This window comes from Tachysurus fulvidraco, chromosome 17, assembly GCF_022655615.1.
Source record: "Tachysurus fulvidraco isolate hzauxx_2018 chromosome 17, HZAU_PFXX_2.0, whole genome shotgun sequence".
NCBI lineage: Eukaryota > Metazoa > Chordata > Actinopteri > Siluriformes > Bagridae > Tachysurus > Tachysurus fulvidraco.
In genome coordinates, this window is record NC_062534.1 from 5,688,234 (window position 1) to 5,700,733 (window position 12,500).

The following is a 12,500-nucleotide window of genomic DNA, read 5'->3' on the forward strand; positions in this document are numbered from 1 at the left end:
AATATCTCTTCATTTATCATTATAAAAGTGAAGAAAAAAAGAGTTTTTGACAGATAAGACACATACGGTTGTCGACCTGGAAAAATGAGGGGCTCGATAAAAAAAAAGCACAAGCAGTTAAAATAGTAATATTTTAACTCGTAATATTACTATAAACCAAAGTAAATATTTAAATATTGTAATGTATTATGGAACAAATAAACAAGATTTTGAAGTAGCTATAAATCTGATGGGATAAAAAAGTACTCAAAGGAGGTCCCAGATCCCTATAGAACCTTGTCAGGCACAACAAGAAGATTCTCAAGCTGTTCTTTGTAGAAAATATCTTCACCAGGTATTACAATACATTTGGGAAATTGTGTTTTTTGCAGTACTTTAAATTTTTATATCACTGGACAGCTTAAATTTAGGAAAATTAAAAAACTTCAACTTTCCAGTTGTTTGGTGAACCTGAGCTCGCTGTAGCCTCAAATACATCTGCTTGGCTGAAAGTAGTAGAACCAAGTGCACCATTCTACCATATCTTAACCATCTAAAGGGTCAACGTCCTGTACATTTTGATGCTTTTCTGCTCACCATGGTTGTAAAATGTGGTTACTGTATGTGACTTACTATAGCCTTGTTTTTTTTTTGAGCACTCTCACCTTCAGGGCTTTTTCACCCATATATCAATTGCTAGTTGGATGTTGTTTTTATTTTGTGTATTGTAAAAACTCAAGGCACTGCTGTACATGAATATTTTCTTAAATACTCAAACTGTGCCCATCTAGCACCAAACATTCATGTCACAGTTAAAGTCACCTTGATTGCTGTGAACATTAATTAAGGTTCTTTATCCGTATGTGCATGATATTATATGTTACACCGCTGCCACACGATTGGCTTAAATGAGCAGGTGTTCTAATTAAAGTGGCCGGGGAATATAAATATTAATTTGTTTATTCCAGCATATCTATTAATCTTTAGCACGTTTACATTAAAGGTGACGGTGATTCTCAAGTTACTTGTATGAAAACAAACAGAGATGGAAAATCAAAGCTGTATTTGAAAATTATTTTATTTGGATGCCTTTTTTTATTTTATATAAAATAGCAAGTTTGCCTTCTTTAGCAACAATCAATAGCTAATAATCGATATCTGTCTTCTGAATCTAAAAAAAGAAAGAATCCCACCAGAAATCCTGGATCTTCACATCTATGCTAGGTAACAATTCTTCATCAGCCTGAGTGGCACTTAATTAATGGAGTCTGGAGCATTAACACATGCTAAACAGTGGGTTGCGCTCTGATCGTTGTTAGCTGTTAATAACACCACCTGTTAATAATGCCACAGTCACAGTATGATAAACACAGACCTATGTGATGAAAAATGGGTTCCTGGCAATGAAACAACAGTGTCTGTGTTTGTAATTTTACACAGAGTGATATAGTTAAATGCACTAATTACACAATGTGTGGCATTTCTCAAAGTTTGTCCAGAAAACAACTTAACAGTTTGTCACTGCAGCCATAATTTCTGCCAATTCGCTTGCTATCAGTAAATCAGCACTGAGAACATGCCTGTGGTCTTGTGTTTAAAAATACAAGTATTCAGGTTTGTCCTTAAACTGTTTAATGGTTGGTAGCAAGGAGGCAAGACTAACCATCCATCCATCCATCCATCCATACATCAATCCATCCATCCATCCATTTTTGTAACATTTGTCATACACAGCGTCGGTCACAGTGAGCCTGGAATCTATCCCAGGGCATCTGGGGCACAAGTGAGGAACACCCTGGATAGGGTCCCAACCCATCACAGGTCACAATCAGACACACATTTACATACCACAAACAATTTACAGATGACAGTCAGCCTACAGTGCAAAGACTGGGGGGAAAAGCCCTGAGTGCCTGGAGGAAACCCCCAGCCCTGTAGATGCAAGGCAAACCTGCTAACCACCAAGCCTTCATGACCCCTTGTCAATAATAAAGTGGTTAAAAAACAATGGGGTTAATTAAAAAAGTGTCATTGGCACAGGTAAAGAAATTCTGTAATGCTTTCGGAAACAATGAAAGTTTATAATAACAAAAAGTAAAAATTTTAGTCTAATAATTCTGGTAGGACTCAACTTCAACGATCTAAACATCTCAACAGACAGCAAAACACTACATTTTACAACCTAATGTACACTCGGGAGTCTACTGGAGAGGACTTAGCACTTAATTATTTATGAGGAATTGTTCCTGGGTGTGAATTATCCCTGAATGGAATAATTAACTCTGTTATTTATTTATTAATTTTTAAGTAAACATTCAACTTTAATCACAAGTGTTCCGAATTTAATGAAGAGGGCGGTTTTGTAGAATTTTGTTTAGTTAGAGTGGACGAGTCTCACACAGCTGAGTGAATAGACTTTAATACCTAAAAAAATATCCTCTCAATAGGGATGGGCAATGTGACAAAAAATACATGAGGCAATACAATATCATTATATGAGAACAAAGCATTAAATACAAACATACAGAAACTAAAAAAATAAATAAAAACTACCAAATATTAACATCAAATCAGCTGCTTGTTTTTTTTAGAAGAAAAATACTGTTACTAAGTCTAGAAAAATAAATGATATTTTACTTATATAAATATAAAGAAATTAAAGATTTACATTTTTAAATTTCTGTTTAAGATCATTTAAAAAACAGGATTCGTTCAAACATTTAAGATTTGTTTAAGATTCATAGAAAAAAATTCTAAATAAATAAATAAATAAATAAATAAATAAATAAATAAATAAATAAATAAATAAACAAACAAATAAATAGTTAAGCACCATCACACCAGTAAGGATGTAACCCTAACCCTAACCCTAACCCTAGCATAAAGCTACAAGCTGGGAACTTCAGCTAAATACAACACTACAGATATTTATTATAACCAGACAAATGTCAGACAGAAAAAAGAAATGATTACCAAAGTTGAAGGGCTCTGCTGGTAACACTGGTTTCCTTTCTTTCTTTTATCTTCATCTTTAAGTCTGAAGTGACGGTCTTGAAAAATCGCATCGTTCACCATAACCGCCGGTGATGTTGCTAACACTACTGTAACAACTGTTTCAGTGAGATTGTGATATAGAATGATAATGTGGTATAATATGTGGTAGCTCAGTGGTTAAGGTGTTGGTCTACTTAACACAAGGTTGTAAGTTTGAATCCCAGGTCCACCAAGCTACCACTGCTGGGCCCCTGAGTAAGGCCCTTAATGCCCAGTTGTATAAAATGCCAAACTCTGTTAATTGGAACAACTGAATTTTTAAGAAACAATGGATGAAACAAATATACTGTATACTGTAGGCAGAAACACTGAAACATCCCAATGCGGACATGTGATAAATGAGCGCTATTGGAATAAATTTCATCCAATGAAATTAGTTAAGCGGAACTAACTGCAATATAATGTGACACTGTTTATCACATTCGCAACACTATATAGAGACATAGCCCAGCCCGTCAACTCGCCTTCATCCCTCTGCTTCCCCTTGAAAATAATCATAAAAAAAGTTTCAAAGTCTTTCTAAAGTGTGTATTGAAAAATAATGGCACCATTTTCTCTCCAAAAAAAAGCTAAAATATAATGAAAAAAATTCCTGTATTATTGCATATGTTTTTATAAGCCAAAATGGACGTCAAATAAATCGTCGCTGTTGCTTTTGCATGAAAAGCGTCCGTACATACCACTGGGTTAGTGGCTCCAGCCAACTTTCCTATTTTAACTGCTCTGACCACCTCATGAGGTGTGAATACTGGGATGAAAGTAAAAAAAGCAAAGGAGCACGAAGCAGCAAATAAAGTGGCATGGGCTATCGTATTAAACCACTGTTCTCTTTTTTCTGCTGGGGCAGAGCTTGTGGTGTGAAATGAAAGTTGTTGATTGGACCTCTGTGTGAACTCTTACCTTGTATGGCTCACCAAACAGATTGAAGCTGGTGGAGAACAAATCTTCATCCTGCTGCACTTCCTGGGTGCGACGCTCCCATTCCTTCTTCTTCAGTGCTGAACGGTCCTGCTCATAATGGCTGTGGAGAGAGAGAGAGAGAGAGAGAGAGAGAGAGAGAGAGAGAGAGAGAGAGAGAGAGACGGTAAGTATGATTTGAGTTGGCATGCAAGAAATCAAACGGCGAAAAGCCTCCGCTTTTACGAGATGCAAGAAAAGCTCTTATCTGAGCCTGAGCTGATGTGAAGCAGACGGAAGGAGCGCGGTAAAGTAGACGGATTGAAGCTTAGTAAAGGACAGCGCTCTGGCAGGAATCGACAGTGAGAGGGTATCAGGCCTCAGGGAGAGTTCCTCTCAATTTAAAGGTCCTCAGAAGGCAATCAACACAGTGACTCTTACAAGAAGCTCGTTTGAACTAGTAGCAGCTGCCCCTGAGTGCACCTCAAGTCTGTACCATGAAAGCAGAAAGTGATAAAAGATCAAACTGATCCAACACTGTGGGAAAAGAAAAACAACAACCCTATTTTCATTTCCACCTTTCCTTTTCACAGCGACCAAACTACTTGACAGAAAGCGTTGTACGGCACTAAATTAGACACCAACAACAGAAAACACAGGTGGAAGTGACTGGGCTTAGTTTAGTACCCCCGGGTAAACAAGGTATTACCATAGCATTAGCATAACGGCCTACATTCCAGCAGCAGAGACAGCGCCGTGGCCCTAGATTAACACAGACGTCCCTCAGGGCCTAGTAGCTGTAGTGTTAGTGTCTGCCTATACACGAGGATCTGCGATCAACCTCAGAAATGAAGAAATGTTGATGTCCTGATGAGGCCATCCTTGCTTCTGGCATTTCGCATATTATAAAGTTCAAGTCTAAGCTTGGTTATCATACATACTCTAGATATTTGTGTTGGTTCCTTCACAATGTTCTCCACTTTTCACCGATTTCACAGAAACTGACAGACAGACAGACAGATAGACAGATATTGTCCCTAGGTGGAAATGAGTGTGTAAACAGGAGTGTGAATGACGCTCATACAGTACTGTGTTCCCTGTTTGTGCCGCTATTCCAGGGATAAACTCAGGATCCCAACTGATCTTTTTGCACAGTAAAACTTTGCAAATTCACACTAAACCTGCACACATAATGCACTTTATTCATTAACCGCTACACTACGTTCCTATTCATATCATCAGTCACTGCGTAGAATTCATATGCTGTAATTATTTCTATATTTTGTCTATTTATTTGTACTCTGTTCTGTATAGCTAATCCCATTTTATTTCATTTTCTTTTACCTTTTAAAGAGAAAAAAAGGTCAGGAAAAGCATTTCACTGCATGTTGTATAAAGGTGTATGTAACAAATGCAATCTGAATTAGAATTTTCGATGAAGACGTCAATACAGGAAATGTGTAACAATTTAAATGGCTGAACTCATACAAAAAAAAGAGGAATAAGGATAATGTTAAGGATAGAGTTTACACTTTTCCTTACATCTCCTGTAGAGCACCTTATACAGTATAGCGCTTTTAACAATGGACTTTGTCTCAAAGCAGCTTTTCAGAACATAAGAAATATAGTACAAAAGGCTTATTATACAAAGATAAATATTAAACAAAAGTTCACGATTAATATTAGACATATTTAAACGTGTTTGTATTTATCCCCAATGAACAAGCCTGAGGTGACTGTGGTGAGGAAAAACTCCATTAGATGGTAAAGGAAGAAACCTTGAAAGGAACCAGACTTAAAAGTGAACCCCATCCTTGTTTGGGTTACACTTGAGGGTGTGAATATAAACTGTTATAAACAAAAGAGAGTATCATAATGAATAATATCCTTTCTACAGTCATATAATCATATATAATTAGATTTTCCGGCATTAACATCATCATCAGGTTGGCCTATATTAAATATAACACTCCTGTGTCAGTTATCAAGCGTTATACTGAACAGCATTTCGGATCTTTCGGAAAGCGACGCAGCCTTTAAGAGAGCAGCGAGCGAGCAGGCTTGTGAGAGTGATGGATAGGACCTAGAGACAAAGAGCTGGAATAAGTTTGTTCTCAATCCGCCCTAGCTATTCCCGAGCCACTCCTCGGGGTCACCTGGCTTTTACGCCGTGTCTAATCCATCATCAAATTATTCCAGAAAGGGTGTGGAATAGAGCTGGCTAAGAAAAACGAGAGGGAGCCCGGAGGTGACAGCCACTTCTTCTGAGGGTCGGGGAAAAATAAGCAACATAAAAGAAGGAATAAAAAAACAATAGAGAGGAGAGAGAGAGAGAGAGAGAGAGAGAGAGAGAGAGAGAGAGAGAGAGAGAGAGAGACAAGAGGAGATTGACGCCGGGTCCCTGGCTGCCATGACAGCAAGATGTCAGTTATGTTTATGTCAGCTCACCTGACGGATAATTTTGATGTGCTGATAGATCACGTTTATGGCTGTCAGAGCCGTTATCTCGAGAAGATTTCCCCAGAAGAATGCAGCCCCTTGACACTACATTATCCAGTTAATGTAAAGCAGGACGAGAAAGAGTGGTGGCATCTTGATAGTTAACCCTTGATGTTCAGGGTTCAGATTTGTAATATATATATATATATATATATATATATATATATATATATATATATATATATATATATATATATATATACGTAAATTAAATGAAATTAAATTTAATTTTCTTCAAACTTAATCGGGCCCAGTAATCCTGTTTATATATATATTACGTGTATATATATATATAAACAGGATTACTGGGCCCGATTAAGTTTGAAGAAAATTAAATAAATTTAATTTTTATTTGTCATTATATTTTTTATTTGTATGTTTTTGTTCTACTTTATTTATTTTATTAATTATAATTTATATAAAAAAAAACATCTTTGAACACAAAATGCTACACAACCCAAAGACAAGGACTGGGTCATCTATTGCTCAAAAAAAAAATTAAAACAAAAAATATAAAAAAAAAAAAGGAAAAAAGCAACCAATCAGTGCAGACTGTATGTGTAAAGTGTGATCAGTCGACAGCTGAGCAAAGCCTCGAGGGATCGACTTTTATAAGGATGAGGATTTTTCTTTCCTTATCCGTATGTTGCACGAACAGATTTTTTATTTTTTTTTTTAAAGCGTCTTCAGCCTAATCAGCATCGGAAGAGCTTATTTTATAATGGGCCATGACATCAAGCTTGATGATGGTGTTGTGGAATATGTCCTCGTCTGTGAAACCCCCATCCAGCCCCCATGATCCACCCTCACCCCCAAACCCCATCCCCTCCTCATCATATCCTCCACACCTTTCCCTGAAGCCAGATGGAAAAAGGAAAAACTGAACAGTGACATCCTCTGTAAACTGAATAAATTTAATCTTAGCTGAGCTCCGCTGCTTTTGGATGATAACAGACAATCTCTCTCTCTTTTTTTCTTATACACTCCCTTACTTTCTTGTTTAGCCCTGATCCTAACGCCCAGCACCGCCCACCCACCAGGAAGGCTTCGAATAAAAAAAAACTGTAATAAGTGGCAAGTGAGTGCCTCCATTATTAGAGCGCCACAACAGTGGGTCTGATTTCAGATTTAAGCAGCAATTATTAATTTGAAGCACTGGCTAATTAAAAGTACAGCTAATCATTTAGCCTCTTGTTACAATTATTTTGCTGGATTGTAATTATATGGACCTGCTTATCGTCCCCATTAAGCCGATGACAGCGGAGGTGGAGATCCGCTCGAGTTTCTTGATTTGGAAGCGCTGGGATGGGATTGATTGCAAGGGAATGATAGGGGCCCTTCATCGGGAAGATGCCAGTCTGCATAAGTGGGTTGACGGCATCGCCTGAGGGGGAAAAATCTCAGCACTGCGGATGCTGGCTCCCTCTTTTTTCTTTCTGTTTTTTTCCCCCCAGTTCTTTGTCTCAGAAGCCACTACTGACTCTGTCAACCGCTAGTGGAAAATGGGATTCAAACCGCCAAGGTGATCATTTTATACAGGCAGAATGGCTTGTCTGAGACAAATAAATAAAGAAATAAATCTCTGAATGCTACGTGCTGATATTAACAGAATCCGTATCCCTCGTTACGCAAACCAGCTCGTGCTTGCCGCTGTCGACTTGCTGAAAATGTAATTGCCCACATGGAAATAACCAGCATTTCAAAATGCCAGCCTTCCTCCAAGGTACTTGGCAAATAGGTGGACCTGCATGTAATATAAATGGCCGTATTAGCCTGGGTTTTGTCTCCAGGAGAGAGGGGAAGTGACAGGAGAGTCTTGTCAGAGGGCAGAGCAGCTCTCAGTGAGATTAATGAGTGCCGCTGGCAGTAATTGCCAGGTGCCAGGTTACCACCCTGACCACTGACACCACTTCTCCCATTGGGATTCTCTCCATCTCCTCAAGGAAGCCTTTGTTTTAGCTCACAGAGGCTGGACTACATCGCTGAAACACAAAGCAAGCTTCGGTATCTCCTCGTCTTTCACCCGGTTACCTGTTCTCAAAACTGAAACTCGCTGAAATGTTATCGCAGTGTGAGGAATAAGACAAAGAGAGCTGTTAAAGAAAAATCATCCACTTGCATCAAACATCGCATTGCAAGTGTGACGGGATTCATTTCCTATACAGGCAGTTCACAAATGTTTTTATTCCTCTTTTACCACAGCAAGGTATATGTTACAATTTATTAATTATGAGTTGATATTCCATCCCACGTTTGAGACATATACAGTAGACATCTCACTTACGTTAGCAGTTACATCTTATCTTTTTCTCACCGGCTTTCTTCCTTCTCTCACTTTTTAGGTTAATGGAAAAAACAACAACCAGAATTTGTACTTTTGCTTACAAAAAGCTAATAAACGCTAATATGACAAATAATAACACATTTCCTTAATATGAGTATTATTAGAGTTAGAATATACGGAGCATCCGACATACCAAGTCCGTGTTGTGGAGTTGTTGCTATAGAAACTTCTATTATATTATCACCGATATATTACTATATCGTTTCAATATATTTCTACAGAACTCACACTGCAATAAAAAAAAAAAAAACAGAAATTAGTTACACTGCATTACAACAAAATTGCTCTTGTCTATCTCCACAGCCCTTTTGACTAACAATGCAAGCGCTCTGTGATTAACTACATGGGCCAATTAGAGACTGCGTCTGGAGTCTGCACTATATCTGAAATGTCATCCCATGAATATTGCAGGAGCCGAGCTCAGGCGTGTTTCCAGATTTTGACCCAATTTAGTAAACAGACCTCCCCATGCTGCGGAACATCATCTCACTGTCTGCACATGGCATAAAGCTCTGTCTGACAATGCAGGGATTTTACACCAGAGACAAGCATGGATCTAAACTCTCTGGTTGGTCACGAGCCAAATGGATGAAGGACATTTTCCTTATGACATCAGGAAGCGAGCTAAGTCCGACACCCTGCGTAGTCAGAAACGGATAATGCCGATCACACCTTAATGGCCTCTGTGTTCGAATTAATGTCTTTTTTGTTTGTCATATTTCACATTCGTATTGAAAGAGATTTACCACAGTTATGGTTTAATACTTCTGTTCTAAATTTCGAAAGCTCTGTAACTTTTGTACTGGTTTCCTGACAAATTTAGGTTTATATTAGAAATAAGCCATAGGACAAAAAAATATATAAAAATTATAAAATTAAGTAGCTTTTTTTACAGTATTATTACTATAATCTAATTAATGTCTGATATTCAGGTTTATAGTAGCATATAATGCTCTAGTTTCATGATTTTATTGAGTAAACAGCATTTTTTTCTTAAACATTATTATTACTTTAATGCCTTGTGCACACTGTCTAATAAAAGTTTGAAATATAAGTACCATGTAAAGTAAAAAATAGCAGTTATATGACTAGATTTTATGCAGAGATGTCAACTATGCTAACAAGAATATCTCAGCAGGCAGAGATGAAAAAATGAAGTGAAAAATAGCATTTTATTGCAGAAAAAACTATAAGTGGAAGCAAGCGCTCCATGATGGCTTAAATGAAAAAAATAAAAAATAGTAATGCAATTTACTCTGAGATCAGAAGCAATATCTCTGCCCTCTTGTCTCTTGGTTCACAAAATCTATGGTTTGCATTAATTCCCAGGTCTAAATTCTGTTAACAGGAAGTGATCACCGCCACAAGCATAAGCATGTACCGCTACAGCTAAATCATAGACACGCCACCTGAGCTTTATGTTAATATCTATATGTTGAACACGTCTTTGTTAAATGCACTTAGTTTGGTTGTATTCCAGCTGTATTCTCACTATTGTGTTACTTAACATTAAGCAGATCTAAATTGTGTATTTACTGTATATGTACATTGATATGTAAATGTTAATCACCTCATATTACTTTCATATTACATCAACATTCTCCATTCTCTAATAAACAAGTAACATACAGTGGCAAGCAGCGATCTGCGGAGTCCAAACACTTTTTTGTGAATACCTCCCCTAATTTCCAGAAACCACAGATGAATATACTTATCAGGGGTATTTGACTGTATCTCAATGAAAATCATGTGAAATACCTGCTGAAACTTGATGTCATCCACGTTCTTGAAGTAACACCAGTCATCATTAGAAATCTACATACCGATACTGACAGATAAGGGCAAATTTGAACCAAACCCTATCTCCTATGGATGACTGTAGAAGAAGTCTTTATTTTGTCACATATACTGTACATTACACCTTTGGAGGTTGGGGTCAGAGCCCAAGGTCAGCTATGATAGAGCAACCCTGGAGCAAAGAGGGTTAAGGGCCTTGCTCAAGGGACCAACGGTGGCAGCTTGGCAGTGATGGGGCTTGAACCCCAATCCTCTGATTAACAACCCGGAGCCTTAACCACTTGAGCCACCGCTGTCCGTGCCTACAGCCCCAGCCTTAACAAAACACCTCGGTATCTGGTCTTGAGCAGCCAATTACATGTCATTTGTAGTAAGTGCATTGTTGTTGATCCTGAGCTCAGGTTGTCGTCTGTATTGGGTTTCCTCGAGGTTCTCTGATTTCAGGTAGATGGACTGGCTAATTCAAGATGTGAATGTATGAATGGAAAAACTGTACTGTGGTATCAAGTAGTACTATACAATATAAAATAGATGCTTATCAAACACTAAGAACTCTGAAATCCAGTATGTAAATGACATCCCACGTGTAAGTGTATTTATTGCATGCGACTTGTAATCACTACTCACCTACACATGTTAAACACCCGGTCCTTGTGTATTGTAAAATAAAGTGTTACGCAAACCTCTGTTCTGAATTCGAAAAACATCTGTTCAATCAAATCCCATTCACACTAGGCTTCTTCTACAACGCAAATCATCTGTCAGAAAGCCTTTAACCTCTAGCCTCTAATTATTCCAAGGCAGTTCTTGCTTGGAGGACAGCGTGACAAAAAGAGAGAGAGAGAGAGAGAGAGAGAGAGAGAGAGAGAGAGAGAGATGTGAGAGGGTTTGATGATGTGGAAGGAAGATGAAGTTGGCAGTTCGGTGACTACCTCCACATGTGACATTTTTATTCCAGTGTGTCTGATAAGCTTTTTTTTCCCTTTTTTTTCCCCCTCCCAATTTTTTTAATTAGCATTTTTGCACCGCTTCACAGCCTACTGAAAGTCTACACAAATATTCCATGAAAATCATGTCTTGAAAAATCAATGCGGTACAGAATCTAATACTGAATTACAGGATTTAATTGAATGTGTTTAATACTGAGCCTCAATCAATACACTGGCCTTAATGAAACCATAGGGGAAAAAAGCATAATTAGTAATACTCTCGTGTTCAATTCCTTTGAACTATTTTCACACCCTATTTCTGGTCGGTAGGGTTTTCTTTGGCATTGATTGCGATGTTCCTGTTGTCTTTTTTCAGCGACATCCGATCCTCGAACAAAAGCAACTCGTCCTTATTCTCAGCCTGAAAATCTTTTAACAGGCCAACGATTTTGAAATAGCACAGCTGGAGCAGGATCCTGATTAATTATAACCGGATTTACTTGAATCGCATGCTGTTTGTGATCGAATAGCAATAAAATAAAATAAAATGTTGTGATAGACTGCAAAATGCAGGACATATAGGTATAAAGGAAATGTTAATCTTTGTTCAGTGTATTATCCGCGTATGCAAGTCAGCTAAAATAAGGTTCATCCGTTCCAGTGGATTAATGCCACGTGATAATGACTTTTACCTCAGAACTGTTAAATTCTCGAATCTGATACATCAGAAGGTGTTGATTAGTTTTCTATAACAGCGGCTCTGACGATAGTTCTAATGCAAAACGCAGGGACTTTTACGACAAGCGCTCAGTACTAACCGAGATCGATAATAAACTGTTTAAAATCTATCAATCTAGTGTGAGCAATTTGTATGGGTAAGTTATGTTTTCAGCCAGTATACAGTACAAGATACAACATAGTGTTCAAGCAGCAACGTGAGGGGTCCAAGCACCTTTTTCAAACGCTACTCTTTGCGGCCGGTTCTCGCGAAGAACTAATAT

At 37.9% G+C, this 12,500-nt stretch overlaps 1 protein-coding gene across 2 annotated transcripts in view; it reads right to left on the minus strand.

The window, feature by feature from the left end:
- Positions 1 to 12,500, minus strand: part of aff2 (AF4/FMR2 family, member 2) — a 221,374-nt gene that overhangs the window by 161,379 nt on the left and 47,495 nt on the right. For both annotated transcript variants that reach the window (XM_027154627.2, XM_027154626.2), the window contains exon 2: positions 3,934 to 4,054. In XM_027154627.2, coding sequence (XP_027010428.2) covers positions 3,934 to 4,054 — 121 coding nt within the window. The remainder of the gene's footprint in view (positions 1 to 3,933; positions 4,055 to 12,500) is intronic.